At 42.4% G+C, this 18498-nt stretch overlaps 1 protein-coding gene across 1 annotated transcript in view; it reads right to left on the bottom strand.

Annotated features, from left to right (window-relative positions):
* TRUB1 (TruB pseudouridine synthase family member 1) overlaps positions 1-16942 on the bottom strand; it is a 30770-nt gene extending 13828 nt beyond the window's left edge. The window contains exons 1-3 of the mRNA XM_080597635.1: positions 16764-16942; positions 15208-15303; positions 11180-11235 (exon numbers count right to left, since the gene is read on the bottom strand). Of these exons, the coding sequence (XP_080453761.1) occupies positions 11180-11235; positions 15208-15303; positions 16764-16908 (297 nt within the window). The 5' untranslated portion in view covers positions 16909-16942. The remainder of the gene's footprint in view (positions 1-11179; positions 11236-15207; positions 15304-16763) is intronic.
* Between the last annotated feature and the right edge of the window lie 1556 nt (positions 16943-18498).

The raw sequence follows: 18498 nt of genomic DNA, 5'->3' as shown, positions 1-18498 counted from the left end.
GCCCCTGGGCTGCCTGCCAGGCACGTCTGCCCCACTTATCAGTGCAAGTGCCAGACAGACCATGGAACGGAACTTCCCCATTTTAATTGTTAATATATCAAAGGGTGGTGTGTTTTTTTTTTTGTTGTTGTTTGTTTGTTTGGAAAGAAGCCAGATAGCTGAAATCTTAAATTATAAGATGTTTAAAAGCTTTTTTCAAACACGGAAAAGCAACGCTTTGGAGGAGCTAGACAGCAGCACACGTAATTATGAAATAAGGTCACTAGTAGCTGTCAGGAAGATTTTAAGATGGCTCCCATTGCAAGAACTTCTCAGCAAAGCAAGCTCCCTGGAAGAGGCAGTTCATAAGAGTTCACCCAAGGATGACCCATTTTCTAATCACAGCAGCAACCGAACGGAGAAGTGTAAAAGGAAAGTAAAGATTGCAGCTCCTGTGCAGGAGGCTGAAAGCCAGGGAAGAGAAGCCACAGCTGATAGAAAGTCAATTTATGCAAACTGATGCCTGCATGGGGCTGACGAGTTTGAGAGAACACGCACAAAAAATCAACAAAAATAAATAAATAATAATGAAAAAAAAGTGATTTGGGAACCTGAAAGAAATCGGAGGGAACACCCAGCAGGCCAACATGGATTGGAATTCCTGCTCCCATGCCTAATCCATGCAATCTACACTCTTGGTGCAAGCAGTTACATTTTTGTAAACTTAGGCCAAAGAAGCCTTCGGCTCTCAGTTTTACACTGACATTCAGTTTGTATGCAATGATTTCTAAAGCACGACTAGGATGCTCCGGATTTACGAGTTACATAACTCGTGTTTGCTGTTTGTGTAACGTTAGCAGTGACCAATGGCCTCCCGCATGCTAATCATCCACCGAAACAGACGAGTACATGAGGTAGACAAATAAGCTGGAAAAAAACCAAGAAGGTTGCCATAGTTTCAATTATTTTCCGAAACAAAGCACTCTCACTATGTAGATTCTAATATATTAAAAACAAAGAGCCCTAATCTCTTAAAAGCAGGTTGCACGGGGGGAAAATTAAGACTGCAGGATTAGGGAGGAGCTCCATATTTTGTGATAGAGCAAGTTCAAAATTAACGAACACCAAACATGTCCTCTTAACACACACAAAAAAAACTTCCCTCTCCCATTCATTTTTCTCCTAAAAGAAAAAGCTGACTTTGTGCTAAGCCTGCACTAAATTTTATTTACTGCTGGATGCTGTAATTGTACTGTCATTGCTGAAGAACTATCTGATCTTTACTCTCGGACTAACAGGATTTTCTGACCTCTTATGTCAGCTTATTTAAGAAGTTCAAGCGCACAGGGTGACTGGACTTTCAATGTGAAGGACTTGAAGCACCTGTAGTAGGGGAGCCCACAAAAGGTACCTTACCTGCAGTTCAGAGAAGCCACAAGGTAGTAACTAAAGGTAGCACCAAGTGCTGGTGTTAGAGGGAGGGAAGGAGAGGGAGGAAAACCAAACCAATAATAATTAAAAATAATACTAATAATCCTAACAGTAACAGGAACACTAGGTCACCCTAATAGCACCGTGGCCCTGTGTCACTCATAAACGCAACACAGACTCACAATATCCAAGGGGGGATGCAGGCTGATGTGCAAAAGCAGCTGCTGGTAAACCACAGTCTATTTAGTCAAACCTTTCTGACACTTGCTGCCTGTGGAACCTACCACACAGCAAAATAACTCAAGTTGGCTCTTAAATGTTGTCTTCAGCACCTGTTTTTGTTGTTGTTTTGTTTTGTTTTTTAAACACCTGTTTCCTCATTCTGCCATCTAGCACCTAAACCACAGATCAGACAAAATAAACCAAGCCAACCTCCATCTCCTAGCCAAGAAACAGTTTTAAGAAAATTCATAATTCTTTGCCCAGAGATAAGACAGTCCCTCCAGGGGGTGGTAAGACTTTAGACACAGAGCATCTTAAGCTTAGCAGTGTCTTTGGATTCACTTAAAGGCTTTCAATTTTATCTTAGTTCTAAAATGCAGAGTTAAGAGCATCTCCACGTTCCTAGAAGAAGCACTACAGAAAACAATGCAGAATGGCTAGTTTAACCCTGTTAACATCTTTTCTTTTTTCCCCCCTATGATTTTGACTAGGGAAAAAAAAAAAAAAAAAGGAAAGAAACGAAACTTGCCATCCTGCAGCCTTGGTTTGGGTTTTCATTTTTGTTTGTTTGCTTTGTTTGGTTTGTTTTTCTTTGAACGAGTGAATGAATGCAAGACCTGTACATGTAGCACAGACACACACAATTATAGAAAGGTCAAGAGAAAAGAGGGCCACACTGACCTTGTGAGAGAAAGCACATTCCAGAATGCTCTTGAAATATTCTGCGTTTTTGGAGTAAAGAGCTTCCAGAGCACAATAGGTGCAGTCTACTCAATATTTCCAACAGTTAAAAAAAAAAAGTGTGAATATTAATAGAGCATGAAGCTGAGCTATTAATAGATTAGGCCTCTGGGGTTAACATAAAAGAGACTTGAGCAATACACAGCATGTTAAGCCAGCTTATTAATGGTACTGCAGCAGGAAAGCTTCTATATATACTATCTAACAGCTTCTTCTTCTACAACTGTGTTTTGGGGATACCGGGTAGGTAAGGAAAGAACAGATATTCAGATCAGCCTCTTTTTATGATTTTTTTTAGGGTAAAAAACAGGTTACAAATGTACTGTGTTTTGGAATAACGGGTCACTGAAGATGACACCAGTGTGCATACATGGAAGGGGCACATTAAGACCACATTTATCCAGCTAACACTTCAGCCCTTCCTGATTTCTGCATCCTACACTGTGCATGCTTAACGTTCTCTCAGTGCACAGACACCACTTCAAGTTTTGCTAGCACCTTCTACACAATCTCAAAACACATCAAAACCAACAGAATTCATGCGGCTCCTAGCCTTCCTTTTTTGTAAGCATTTTCCTTGTAACAAAGTAAGGAGGAAGACCATACTTTCATAAACTGACATTGATCTCCAGTTAGTATCTTGAGACATTCAGGGAACAAGAAATTCATTATCAGTAACGTACAGTGATACGCACAGATCAGAAACCCACACCAAATGTACGTAACCAATGATGGTTGCTGAGCTCTGGTACGAGAAAGCAGAGCAGAGCTCTGAGCTTGTGGTCTCTGCTCTGGTACGAGGGCACCGTATGACAACAGAACACTCTGGTTCTGCAAGAATTCTCAGGTGTCAGTAGTGGTTAAAACAAAAGGCAAACAGTATCACAGCGGTACTTGGATATAGCTGTCATGCACTACAGACGTAAGTAGGACAAGTTTTAGCAACAGAGATAACGTCTTGCACCTAAGACTTCCTTATCTGTTTGCACAACTCTGTAACAAATACCATGTAACAGAAATGGCAAGACTTCTCGGTCCTGTATGTGTATTTCAGGAATGTAATATACTTTACTGAACACACCAAAATGGTAACTAAATGGATAAAATTAAGCAACCACTACATGTCAGGATGAATCACCTAGCCCATCTACAAGGGCTGAAACACATCCATCTGCCTGTGGGTTAACATCACTCATAAAACAATCACTCCATCTCTGATCTGCCAGTCCTGTTCCTCAAGGGAAACCTATAAAACACCTTTCAAAACAAGCCTGGGAACTAAAATTCATAACTCCACTGGGCTCAGAAAAAAAAAAAACATGAGCTCAATAGAGATATTGGATTTATGGCACAGTATAACGTTACCTCACACTAACCCCCTCACATTCCACAATGAATAATATACCAGGCTCTCTCCTTCCCCTAGGAGATAACCTTATCTCCTTCTTTCCTCTCCTACCTTCCTTGTAAGGAAACAGTAATTTCTTTGGGCTTGAACAGAGGCAAAGCAATGACATTTTATGTAGCTACAATCCATTTTGCTTAAGTGAGCGGGTCACATACAGCACTCTTTTTTGTTGCTTCTCCCATCTCAAAACCAACAGAAATTCCGTCAGACCCTTGCTTAATGTGGACGGCATACCACAAACAAAGAGGTGGGAGAACGAAAGGGCACGAACCACGGAGTGAAAAATGAGAAGGTGTTGCAGATGAAAAATTTCCTAGGGAAAGTGCTAAAGAGCAAACTATCCAGTTTTACTTGGATTCCTCACAACAAATATAGATAGCTGGATGTGACAGCAGTGCAATTCGGAGGCAGAACGCCAGCTAAAACTACAGTGTGTTGGTTTTACCCAGCTGAACTCTACCACAACAGCTCTCTCACTCCCCTTCCTCAAAGGGAAAGGGAGAGAAAATATGATGGAAAGGGCTCAAGGGTTGAGATAAGGACAGGGAGATCATTCACCAATTATCGTCACAGGCAAAACAGACTCAGAGTTGGGAGATTAGTAAAATTTATTGCCTATTACTAACAAGCTAGAGAAGTGAGAAACAAAAGGAAAGAAACCAAAACCACCTTTCCGCCTCTCCCACCTCCTTCCCTTGAGCAATGCAGGGGAACAGGGAACGTGGCTGCGGTCAGTCCCTGACACTTTGTCTCCGCTGCTCCTTCGTGGTCCCTCTCTGCCCCTGCTCCACGTGGGGTCCCTCCCTCGGGATGCCGTCCCTCCTGAACTGAGCCTGTGGGGGCTGCCCACAGGCAGCAGTTCCTGAAGAGAACTGCTCCCACATGGCTCCGTACCACCGGGTCCATGCCCCAGGAGCAAACTGCTCCAGCACGGGTCCCCCACGGGTGGGCGGCAGCTCCCCCCAGCCCCCCTGCTCCTGCGTGGGCTCCTCTCCACGGGCTGCAGCTCCGGCCCGGGGCCTGCTCCTGCGGGGGCTCTCCATGGGCCGCAGCCTCCTCCAGGCCACATCCACCTGCTCCAGCGGGGGCTCCTCCACGGGCTGCAGCGTGGAGATCTGCTCCGTGTGGGACCCATGGGTGCAGGGGGACAGCCTGCTCCACCAGGGGCCTCTCCCCAGGCCGCAGGGGAACTGCTGCTGCTTGCCTGGAGCACCTCCTGCCCTCCTGCTGCACTGACCTGGGGGGCCCCAGGGCTGCTTCTCACTCCTCACTCTCCCAGCATCTGTTGTGCATCTTTTTTTTTTTTTCCCTTTCTTAAATCTGCTCTCACAGAGGCGCAAACAACATCGCTTATTGGCTCGGCTCTGTGGTGGGTCCCTTTGGAGCTGGCTGAAACTGTCCCTTATCTAACATGGGGCAGCTACAGGGCTCTGCTCACAGAGGCCACCCCTGCGGCCCCCCACTACCAAAGCCTTGCCACATAAACCCGATACACACAGGTGAACAGAAGCAAGACAGGATCTGAAGACTCATCATGCAAGCAACAGCAATCCCCCTAGCCTTCTTGACTGGAAGCCTGGCTCATAAAGTAGTGAACAAGAATGTTCACATGGGATACCTCACATGGGATAGAAGTTGTTTTCTTAATCCATTTTATTAAAGGAGGCAATAAAACATAGCCCATCTGTATGGAATAGTCCTGGGGTCTTACCTACCTGCTGCCTGCCTGGCCAGAACCATTGGTGTACCATGGTCACAACCACTAACTACTTTTTCTTTCAGAAGTGATCTAAAAGATACCTACTTCACTAAACTCTAAACAGATCTGAAGTGACATTTAATTTAGAACCCATGGCTTCTGTTTTAGACCTGAGAAAGTACTTGCAGGTTCAAATGCCTAGCTTTCCTTACTGCACCAATAAATCTAATAAAATACAAAAAAAAAAATACTACCATTACTCACAAGCTCACCCTTCCAAAAGAATGTTAAAAATACCAGAATATGAAAAAGAAAACAGAACACATACCCCTATGTACTGTATGAATAAATAGTTTTGACTTTACCAGTTCCAAAAGAAAGCATGATGAAGCAAAGAGCTCAGCTGGTGATACTGCGGAGAAATCTTTTAATATTAAAAATAAGAGCGCACACAACCAAGAGCATCCCTCAAAAGGAAAGTCAGATCAATTTTCTTGCACTCATAATTCAAGTATATGAACTGGAGCACAAACTGCTTTAGAAATACATTTTAAAAGAAAATAAAAGGCTCTTTAAAAAAAAAAGGATTTCATAAGATGTAGCACTCAAACCATCACGGTATGCATATTAATGCGCAAACACACAAATGTTAGCAGAAGAATAGAGTTCTCAGAGATCCTGTGTTCTTATAAATCTCAGGAAAATAGGTAGATAGAGGAAACAAATCTACTCCAGCTTCCACTAAGAAAAAGGCCCCAGAGGGAGCCCCACTGTATTACTGGATACCAACGAGTCCACATGGGGCTTTGGTGTCTAACGAGCTGTAAACAAATGAAGTCACAAGAAAAGGCTTCATTAGTTCTGCTCCTTATAGAACTACTAGATGTTCTTTTTAATGCATTATTAATTCATTGAACTCATTGCCTTAAGATGGAAGTTAAGGACTAAATTCAAAAAGAAAAAAAAAAAAGAATTCAGAGAAAGCTAGCAATCTTTATGTTTGAGAAGTTAGGGGATACAAATTAAAGCTTAATCTTTTAGGACAGTAAGATAATCACAGGAGGTAAAGCAACAGCTTCCTTTATGGACATTTTGTTCCGCAGCATCTGGTCCCAACCTTCTAGAGGAACAATCCTGCAATATATGAATTCTAAACCAAGTATCACACTGCAAGAAGCAACTTACATGTCTCCGAAATTCCCAGAAGCAATGTGGAAACAATTCTTCCATAGGACAGAAGTGTGAATGCCAAGTTTTGAGACCTGATCGCTGGGCTTATTTCCCATCCAGGATTCACAAAAACTCCAGATAGTCCAATTATAATAAATCTAAGTTGCCACATATCAGGTAACTGATGTATCTTTGTTCTGCCCATAATCTTTTTTTCTCTTTCTAGTGCTTGCAATGACTTGGATTTTGTGTTTTACTCCACCCAGTGATTTTTATTTTATTTTTTATTTTGGATAGTGTTTCATTCTGGAGAAGCCAGAACTTCTGAGATTACATTTTCTGTTTTAAATAGCTCCTGCCCAAGCTTGTGCAAACATTGCAGTGTACTCGAGCAATTCCCTTCATATCACTGAGTTGTTGAGGCTTCAGATTATAAACAGACCATGACATGAAGCCGCATCCCCAGATACAAACAAAACACATATGCTTTCTGCTCATCAGGAAGCAATGATTTCAATCGCAGTTAGATGGATAGCCAAGTCCTGGCCTCATTCACACTTGTAGGAGTCAAATAAAACTCTTAGGGTGAGATGTTACCCCACTGAAAAATATGCAAATTAAGCACGGAATTGAAGTATAAAAGTTGAAATTATCCTGTTCTATCCTAACTAAAAATAAATGCTGCATGTGTTGGAAGACATCTCCTCCCAATGGAAAGCATTAGAATAATGAAGAATTTCATTACTTCATGCTATTTCCCCCCCCCCCCCCCCACCTCTGATGAGTCTGTTCCTACATTACAGCACATTCTAGGAGATGAGAGGTTTTAAAATAGCATTACCATTTGGGAAAATGTACTAGTAACTAGCATTCTCTAACCTCTTCACCCTCCCCAGAAAGTCATTTCTATTACTGTGTTTGAGAGAGACAAGTCACCCACCAGACTGAGCACTTGAAAAACAGTTTACCATAATAATAAAAATTGGTCCACCCCAATTCTATACACTTTACCAGTGAAACAAGAAATAGTAGAATGAGAAACTATCGTTATTTTGCAAACAATAAAACAATTTATCTCAAAACAACGCAGTGTGAAAACTCCAAGCAAGACTAAGTTCAAGCACATAAGATGGAAAAGCGACTCTCCTATGGAACATGTATTAAATGCTCAGTATTTACATTCCAGATCCAAGAGGATTCAGCTTCTCCCCCTCACTTGGAACATTTGAAACAAAATAAAGCAAACAAACAAAACCTAAGCCAGCTTGGACATATTTTTATTTCTGGATAAATACTAAGAATTCGATGAGATCTGGAACACTAAGTAGGTATTGCCCTTGGCTACACGTTTTTATTTGTTTTGAGTTACTACATAAGGAGGTCAAACCGACAGAACACCAGTGGATAAAAGATTTACAGAGGAAGAGTAACACTCCTTGTATAATATGTACAAGTTGCAAATTGAGTGATAATGTTCATAGCTGCCACACAGAGTCAGGAAAGTTTCACACAATGTTTGGGAGAAAAAAAAAAAAATCAGAAATAGTCCAATCTCTGGCAGAGCCACCATATGGAGTTTACTGCAGTAACATACGTTTTGGCCACTCAGCATAGCTCTGCTGCCAACAATGATAGACTGAACTATTTCTTTACAAGATACATTCCTATAAAGAAACAGTAAATCCTAACCAGAGAAGCTCAGCCAGTTCAGCTGAATCTTTATAGTAATAAACAAAATAAAAGAAAAACATCACACCCTTCAGCATACACTTTAGCATCCACAATGGTAAAAAGATCAGAGCATAAAATTGTAATACATGGCACGGGATGCAAAAAAAAAAAAAAAAAACTCGAAAGGTATTTAGACAGTCATGTATTTATCTGTATCGTCTCTCACTACATTATGAGCCTTTACTGTAAGCACGGTCAAAGCCAAAAAGGCAGGTATCTGCAGCAAATCCTTCAACTTCCTTAAGCTTCCTTTCCTGAGTTACTGCGTGCCTAATTTATCAAAGCATAAACAGAAAATAAGAAAGCAGAGGCAGACAAGCTCCAAACGAAGGCTTGTGACTGTCAGGCCATCTGGCACAGATGCTAGCTGCCTCGCTCCCTCTGCCATATCAGAGCATCCAAACAGCTCCTGTGGAAGAGCAGATCTGCTGTAAGGATGCAGCTTTACTTGCCTCATTAAATCATGCACCTGCAGCCCATCCAATCTAAGGCCAGGTGAGAGCTGATGGATCTGGCTGGGGCAGCTTTCTGGACTGCCCCCCCTGCCCGTTTCTCCTCTGTGTTCCCTTGCCTTGTCCTGCAGCAGCAGCTCTAAGCCTTCTTGAGCTCCCTGGGTACAACATTCAGATAGATAACCCTACTGGCTGCAGGACAGCAAAGTCACCAAGGAGCTCTTCTGCCAGAACAGGAGGAACTGCCTCATCCACCACAGCTGTTTCCTCTGAGCATCAGCTTAAGAGATTCTTGGATTGCTTTAGGTGTTTTGAAATCAAGACTTTTTCCACACATTTAGCTACAAAGACATAACTGATTTATCTCAAAGCTTTAGTTTAACTTAAATGTTCTTTAAAGGGAGATGTCATGTGGTAAAAGGTTAGAACTTCCATGCTGAAATGCTTTAAATAAAAATCATTTCCTAATGAGGGTTGGAAACTCACTTCTACAACTGGAGGGCTGTGCTTTCCTCTTCCCAGATGTTACGGCAGCTGTGCCAGAGGGCAGGAGGATACAAAAACTTTGGTGAAACTCCTCAGCAGGACAGATATTTAAAATATTACATGAATCCATATGAAGATATGCAAAGTAATGCTGCTTCAATAGGAAAGCGCAAGGTTTAAGTGCTTCTGGGCACTGCTGAACTGGTAATTAAACAGCCAACTAAACAAGAGCCTTCAAACTTTATCAAGTGTTTAACAACAGGAGGGTAGAGAAGCTGCTAAGGAAGCAGCATTCAGTATTGTAGTGTGCTTCTTCCTGGATGCTTTTGGGTTTTGGCCTCATTAGCAGGTGAGCACTGGTCAGATTGCGTAGGAAACTACAGAGGTGGCTTTAGTTAAATCACTATTTTTTTTTGCCTGAAATTGCAAAGATTAAAATTGTACTTAATTTTTTTCTATTCAAATGTCTGTTCTAATCCCAGACTAATTTTAATTCAGTTTTGCTTAGTCAATGAGAGAAATGTAATGTCTAGGACATCAGAGATAGAAATCTGTGATTTGTAAGAAATACAACGTCTGAAGTGTTGAGAACATACATAGTGGATTTTTCACCTAACTCCTTACACTTCAACTGTAAATCCAGCTCCAGCTGCTTACTGTATGTTTTAAAACATAAAAGACTGAAATCTGGTCTTATACATCAATACAAGCCCATTTCAGTCAGTTGAGAGACGGACAGAGTACACAGGAAGTTTTGTACCAGTCTCTCCAGCTACAGCTTTTTATCCTGCTTGTATTCTCTTCTGTCAAAGTATTTTCCTTTGAGCTGAACTGAGGATTATCAATCAAATTTTACCTCAATTTATCACTTCAACACCTATAAACAGCTTAAGTGATCAGACCAGAAGAGAATGGGAAAAAAGAATAAAATGCATTTAGAAAGGCTATCAATTTGCTGAGCCCCTCTCTATTGACTTTCCCTGAGTACAAGATGAAATCTGGTAGGCTTAATTGATTTCTGCATCTTTCATTCTTACCTAAACTTCTCATTTAAAAATAACGGCTAAAACCACGGGATTTTACTTGCAAAGAAAGAATCAACACTGGTAGGTTATTCCTGGAGTATGTGCACCTCTTTGTTTAAGTAACACCTCCACTCTGGAGTGCACTCACCAAAAACGTAGTGCAACTAATCAAAAGCAGCAATGAACAAGATTTCTGCCTGTCGAGGCTCCAGTTTGGACTAATTCATGCAGCCAGAGGGCTTTTGTTACCTTTAGCTCTTTACATGTGCCTGTCCACGTGTTTGTAAATCACCTGTCTGAAATAGACAGAATTTGGAGTGAAAGCTACCATCACACCCACAAAACATACTTAATTCCAAAGGGTGCCTCCTAAGGTCTTGTTGCATTTAAGAAGGGAGAAAAGAAACAAAGACCACCTTTTACTGCAAGGTGACCAACAGGTATGTTATCTACACACAAGGAAATCAAACAAAAACTGAACCATCAGCCACAATTACATTCCAAAAGCATCCCTTACAGTGCCATCTTCATTACAGGTTTTCAAATTTTTCTCTTTGTTGAAAACACTGAAGTACTATAGAAGTCTTCTTGTAAAATAGGAATTTGTTTTCCTAAAGAATGCTGATAAAGACCAAAGACAAACAAAGGTTTTTAAATGACCAGTCTAGATGTAAGAGCCTCAATATCAAACTTCTTTTCAAATGCAAAAAGGAACAGAAGTACATATTTACTATAAATGTAATGGACATTTCAGATATTTGTATGTTGGTGCAGCTCTTCAAGGGAAGAAAAGACAAGCAAAACCCACTAATACACGACATTAAGTATTCCTTACCTTGGAACCAGCCAACATAGTTTTCAGCAGTTTTGTTCCCTTTCCAATGCCAACCACTGCAAAGACAGAAAGAGAAGTGCCACTTCAGAACTAGCTCTGCAATTCCCTTATTCAACACCAGTCACTTCTAAATATTATGCTAGTCAGAAATACTGCCTTTCGTGCTCTGTTAGCATATAAGGAGAGCCAATGCTTATGAGAAAATCTCTCTATGATGTTCAAACAACATGGGACTAGTGAAAGAAAAAAAAACAAACATCTAAAGCAGAAGAGAAATAAGTTTCACCTAATTCTTAAAATGCTTTAATTCAGCTCCTATATTTCTCTATCTTTTAATCGCCAAAGAAACAGACAGTGCAATTAACCCCGTCTCTGGTTTGATGAAGGCTATGGCTCACTAATAATGAATCTGGCCTTCACTCTAAGTAAATAGGCCTTTTAAAGGTTGATGGTGGCTAAGAGAAATACAGGCAAGATAGCGTAATGAAATAGTTTATCAGGGTCACAGCAAGCAAGTAAAATAAACAAAAGGTCTCACTGTCTCTGTCAAAAATCTTCTATAATCAAACCCTCCTGTTACTGTGTATGTACAAACCGTCGTCTTCTCTTAAATCAGTACCACGCAAAGTAACAATCAGTCAGCTTTTCATAAAAGAAGCAGACAGGAAAAAGAAATATTTTACATTTTGCTTTAAAGCTTTTTACAACATGGTGCTTTCCTTGGATAAGCTTTTCTATTGATTTTCTCCACATACAGCAATCCAAAGAAACAAAAGACAACAGAAGGAGGATAGAAAACAATGAAGAGTCAGATACGCTGTCACCGCACATTTGTGAGAGCATTGCCATGCTATTTATTGTAATTCATTGCAAAATTCACCGCGAGGTCACATCAAAAAAAGACAGTCAGTGCTGATGAGAAACTACGAAATTATTCTGAAATTGTTCTACTGTTGAAATAATACAAGGTCACCTTCACCTTTCTTGAAATTTAAAATGAAAATATTGCCCATGTACTGATGCAATACGTAACAGCTATGTCCTTGATTTTAATAAAACTACAGGAGTTAAGGGAACTTGCAAGAAATCAGCTTTGTGTTAACCAGAAAACAAAAGCATCTAGCCAGCTAATGAATTTCTTAAAAGAAACAAAAACCACATTTGTGCTCTAATACTTCTCACTCTGAGACTCTTAAGAATTCTTATTCCCAGTAACTTATCCTCTTGATTCTCAGGGCTTTTTACACAGTCACATATGCCCTTGTGCATGTGCTTTTGTGTGCCTTCAGTTCAGCGTGTTCCTGTCATACTCACCAGACTGAGCTGCAACAAGGCTGAGAAAAGGAGATAAGCACACAGATAAAACTTTGTAACCACGCACTTCTCTTACAACTTGATGACATCACTGACAGTTCAATGCAACTGCTGAGCTGAAATTTTCTTCAAAGTGTCAAGAGATTCAATAGAGTAGTTTTAGAGACATCCAATGCTTTTGTGAATAAGAGAGTAACAATTTTCCTTGTTAATCATCAACTAATGTAGCATGTGTGCTATTGAAAAAGAAAAACTAAACTTGCCAGACTACACAAGACATACCAAGGTTTAACTGAATTTCACACTCGCATTTTGCCACCTTCCAAACCACTTCTTAAACGCCTGTTACTAACTGGATTAAATAATGCTGACTTCAGTTTCAGAAGTATCACCACTGCTCACTTACCTCTGCCTTTTTATGAACGGCTTAGACTGGGAGTCCTGTGTCCTCGGAAACCCTACAATTTTACTCTCAGATCTTCCTCACATAAGGTTGAACGTATCTCCATAACATATGCTCTTTCTCAAAGATGTAATGAGTTCTCCTAAAATTTTACCACTAGCTTTTAATTTTGTGGCTTTTTCTTCTTTTCTTCCTCTGTGGAACTACAGCTCATTATTGGCATAGAGAAACAAGAAAAATATGAACAATTGCTATTATACAGCAAGAAGCACTAAACGAGAGCCACAGCCCTACACTGATATTAAAACAAGATACTCTAAAAACTTAAGAGTTCCTTGCTTCTTCTATCTAATATATGAGACCTCACTGAAATACAAGCTGAGTCCCAGCTCTCATCATCTTCCAAATGCAACAGAAGCCACAGATGGGGACAGAAAAGATTTCACCTCCCAGAGACTGCAGTCGCTCCAGACTCCTATCAGCGCAGGGCCATCGTTTGCCACTTGGTCCCTAAGTCACCTTTCATTAATAGCATAAATGACTGAGCTCTGCCTCCAAGGCCCTTCCTCATCTACACTTGCTGGGAGTAGGAAAAGAAATACAAAAGTGTGTCTTCTGATGAAAGGCACTGCCCAGGTGGTTGCAGTACACTTTGCACACCAAGCAGTGCTCTGTATCAGCCACTTCACATAAACAAAGTTACAGATATTCAGCACATACAGTTTGTGAAACAGCAGTAAAGATGGAGAGCGGACAGTTAGAGGTTTCAGAAAATACTTTATTATGCTCCCATACACCAGGGAAGAAAGCTTCCTGCCCTTCCACCCCACATCAAAAAGCAGCACACATTTTCTGAATAACTTGTTTCTATTGTGTCTCCAAATCATCTTACCTGAACCCCCAGGAAATCTCAACACATTCCCTTCCCCATTCCTCACAAGTCTTGTCCTTTCCAGTTTAACTTCCACTGATTTTTCTCTGTGTGTTTTGTATGGCACTGGAAGGAAACATCCTGTGCCTTTTTGGATCAATCCATAGCACATTAAGGTGATGAACTTCTCTGTCTTTACCAAGCACATCAAGCCCAAGTACTTTTTGTCATGCCACATGAGCTGGCTTTGGAGACTGCTGGATATCACAGAACACTAGGAGAAGCAATTAAGGACGAGTGATTTTTCTTTTCCTCTGGATCAATGCTGTTGATGTCCCACAATGAGCAGTAATACGCTCAATGGGAACATCTCTGCAAAAGGAAAACCTTGGCTTCAGTGAGACACACAGTGTTCTCCGGTGAGTGGCCACAGAGCACAGGAAATCGGAACTGGAAGAGCTAGTACTTAACTCCTAGCCCAAGAAGGTTCCATTTTAAAATGCTCGAGGTGACAGAGAACAACAATTACCAGCATATACAGGCCTCTACTAGCAACAACCTCTGCAAACAACGTTCCTTTGAAGCACAGCTCTCCCTGAGAGCCATTACATCGAAGCTCAATGGGTTTATTTCGTGTATACTCATAGTTGCACTGTTGATTTTCAATACCCAAGTATCGCTGTTATTTCTTCTAGCCAAGGTGAGCTACAAAACTATGATTAAAGCAAGCTGTAGTTTTCCACATTACCTATCAACAAAACCACTGGTGACAGTATATGATACGGGATTAATCCAGCCCAATTATCATACCCCCGGCCAAGTTTTCAACAGCAACTGATATATCCTGTTCTTTAATAAAACAAAGGAATTCAATAAATAAATCACTATCAAAATTAAAAGGAAAAAATCTCCTTGATGACTCTTCTTTAATAAGCAAGATAGGACAGCAAGTGAAAACTATTTCTGTGCTAAGCCTCAAAAAAACAGCACTTGAATTGCTGTTACTCATCTATCCTTTGACAAGTATACAAGCCCAAAAGGCTCTCTCCAAATCCCAGAAATGCATTATTTTAAGAACAAATAGTTTAGAAAATTATGATGACTATAAATCCCCAGCTTAACTAAAAAAAAAAAAGCCATAAATTTCTGAGGTTATTTAGAAAATACAGAATGTTGTGCAATGAATTGATGTAATAGCCCATGAGTTATATCAGGGATTTGGAAAAAAAATAACCTTTTGTTCAGGAACATATTATATGCATGTACAAGTATATGAAGGGGAAATTTAACCTGGATCACTCTTTTCCAGTAACTCGTCCTTCCCCCAAAGCCACAAGGTTTGCCACGTGTATCCCAAATTGTTCTTCCACCTCTGATTTCACGTAGGTGTGAAAATATTTCCCGAGGTCATTGTATGACTGTATGTATACTTTTCATTACCCAGAACTCCTGTCGCTGCACTGTCCAAAGTTCCACCATGTCCAATTTTCAAGACCTGACTTTTTCTTTTGTTACCATTCGTTTGCACACCAGCTTCTGAAAATAGAAATGGAAAGGAGGCATTACAGGACAACTTTCAGGCATTACAGTACAAATAGAATATATTTCCAGATTGCCGAAGGAGAAAAAAAATAAACTATGAAATTGTAGTGCAGAAACTACTGTACTGATTAAGACCAATGATTCATTTAGATCTATTCCCAACCCAAAACAACTTTCAAGATATTATCACTTATATTTTAATCAACTCTTTTGTACTGTTATAAACAAAAGTTCAGACAACACTACTAGAAAACCAGACAGTTTACCTGTGAAATCACGTATCATACACAAATTTTATGCTAAATAATCTGAACAGTTTTTGCTGAATTTACTTCCACGCAATGGGCCATGTTTAGAATAGAACAGAATAGTTCAGAATAGTTCCCTGCTGTTGGAAGGGACCTACAGCAACCCGCTGCCTGACCACTTCAGGGCTAACCAAAAGTTAAAGAGCTACCCAAATGTCTCCTGAACACTGGCAGGCACAGGGCATCAAGCCCCTCTCTGGGAAGCCTGCTGTGGTGTTTGCCCTCACGTTGAGCCTGCTGCCAGCCAGCACCCCCAGATCCCTTTCTGCTGAGCTTTCTTATTTATTTTTATGTTTATTTGCATGTAGGCAGCCCCATGGAAATTATACAATGAACTGAACTTCCTCGCTGCTGCTTTCATGCTGTCAGAGCATCCCAACCCACCGTACTTCTCATGTAGCTGATGACTCCAGCAACTGTGCAGAGACCAATGCTCCTTACTTATTAGTACCAAGTATGATTAATGTTCTAAGCCCCCTTACTTATTTCCAAAGTTTTACCAGGACGCTGTATTATCTCTCCATTACACCTTTCACGTCAGGCCATCAGTCGTGATCTGGCCGAGCCTCACCCACACAAGAGCTGCAGTCTGTGCCTCCTCACTATGGAGCAAATCAGCCTCAGTGGGCGACCACCAGTCCTAAACTTTGTTCTCACCAAGTGAGCACAAGCCAGTTCTCCAATACAGGCCTATATTAGATGAACAAGTACCCCCAGTCCATTATGAAGGAAATCCGTGCCACAGCCCTTTACATCTTTTCAATAACCAAACTTTTGTTTTCCCCTGGTAAGGGACAGCCAAGATTCCATTTGTATTCAGGAAAAAAGTTCCTGCAAACCATGCCCTGAACTTCCAACTTCCTTGAAGCACTTTTCGGTTTTCACTCGGTTAAAATTTAGCTATTCTAGCAGCAAGAGGCAGCGGGTGTGGAGCTGAGCATCCCTCCTGCTGTCCCCGGGTCCGGGCCCCACGGCTGTGGGGCAGCAGCATGGGGACAAACCCCACAGCCTCCCCGTGCCGTGCCTCGGGCCGAGCCCCCCCAAACTACCCCTCCTTGGGGTTTTCTGGCCCGATGGGGGACGCGGCCCCAGCCAAACCCCGTCCCCACGGGGCCTCCCCCCTCGGCTACCAGGCCCGGCGCCTACCTGCCAGCAGCTTCTCCTTCAGGAGGTTGAGCACGGCGGCCGAGGTGGGCCCCTTGGGCTTGTAGACGGCGAAGAGCCCGCTCAGGGAGAAGAGCTTCTGGGCCGCCCTGCCCGCCACGCCGCCGCCCGCCTCCCTGGCGGCCATGCTCCGAGCACGGCCCCGCCGCCCGCCCGGCCTCCGCCCCGCCGGCCCCCGCCCGGGAGCCGCTGGGAAACGTAGTTCGGCCGGGCTCCGGCTCGTCCTTCCCAGTGGGAACTGGGGAGAAGGACGGGGGTCCTGTGGTGGTGGGGTGGGGGGAATGGTGGTCAGCGGGTGTGAGGTGCAAGGGTGTAAACGTGAGGGGTTGGAGCCCCGCGGTGTGCTCAGCGAGGGCACAGGGCGCGGTGAATGCCGTGTGACTGGATCCCTCAGCTGCTCAGCGGGGTTGTTCTCTGCTGGAAGCCTTTCGGTCAAAAAACTAGTTAGGAGTCCTGTCATAAAATACGCCGTAGCGCGACCAGAAATGAGGGCGTACTGGGAAAATAAAGGAAAGTCTCCAACTGGTATCCCCAAACCAGGTCACAGTGGGAGGTGGCAGGTAGCAGGGCTGCCCGGCTGTGTGAGCCGTGCTTACAGCTGGGCATATGCGCAAGAATTTGTGGGATTACGGCCCAAGTTTTAGATAAAGCTATCAGACTTCCCTAACAGCTGGAGGTAGTCAATTAGAACATAAACGTATCGCGTTTTAATGAAGGCGGTGAGACCCCTGCAGTTCTGCCTTTGGCACTGAGAAGAAAATCTTACAGCACTATCAAACCGGCTCAAAGGCGGGATTTGAACCATCTCAGTGCTAGGTGCTTGATTTCTGGAATATCACATTTATGGACGATAGCTGCTAATCTCAAGTACATAAGTTACCTTTTGTGGTTGCATGCACTTCACCCTGTCCTACAGCATGGGCAGAAAGACACATGGCTTTCTGATAAATGGGTTTGGAGAGCTGCTGTCCCTCCCCCTCACCCGTCACAACGTTAGTCATTGTACCTTCCCCGCACAACTTAAAAGAATTACATTCTGCTGACTACTTGCTCAGTCCATTAATCTTCCTGCCTTCACGTGTGTCATATAAGAAAGTATTGCTAAGGCAGGCTTCTCTTGGCTCTCTCCCTTCTCCTGTTAAATCACAAGGGAAGTACAGCGCGTGGGTTTTCCTCTTCAGGCCTGACTTGTACAGACTCATTTCTCTGACAACACTCCCAAGGCATTAAAGCAAGCTATACATGAGCAAGGTACCAGGAACTTGGATGTTTCATTCATTCATTTCATTTACTCATTCATAAGCGACTGCAGATGAACCTATGAAGAGACACTGAGGAAATAAACACATGTTTAGCTAAGGGCTAAATGTGTTCCCAATACTCCCCAGAGCTTGAGAAGCACATATTCCTGCTGTCTCTGCACAGAGCAGGACCAAGGCCCACGTGTGCTTAAGCACTTTTTCGGCTTTCACTGGGGCCAGGGTCTCCCTCAGTGACTGCTCACACCTCCTACAGCAGCTACCTGGGTGCCCAGTGCTTGAGATGCAAGCTACGAACACTGCTTCCAGGAGATGAGTACCCGCTTCCTGCCACTAGCAGTGCTGAGCAGCCTCCCTGACACACTTCTTGCACATATTACTGAAGGGGTCTGGTTACAAAGAGGAGTACTAGCTCCTCTCTCCAGGACAATCGTGTGCAGAAGGGTTTAGTAGTACAC

This window comes from Anser brachyrhynchus (genome assembly GCF_964034855.1).
Source record: "Anser brachyrhynchus genome assembly, chromosome: 6".
Taxonomy (NCBI): domain Eukaryota; kingdom Metazoa; phylum Chordata; class Aves; order Anseriformes; family Anatidae; genus Anser; species Anser brachyrhynchus.
This window is presented reverse-complemented; position numbering and strand designations above follow the sequence as displayed.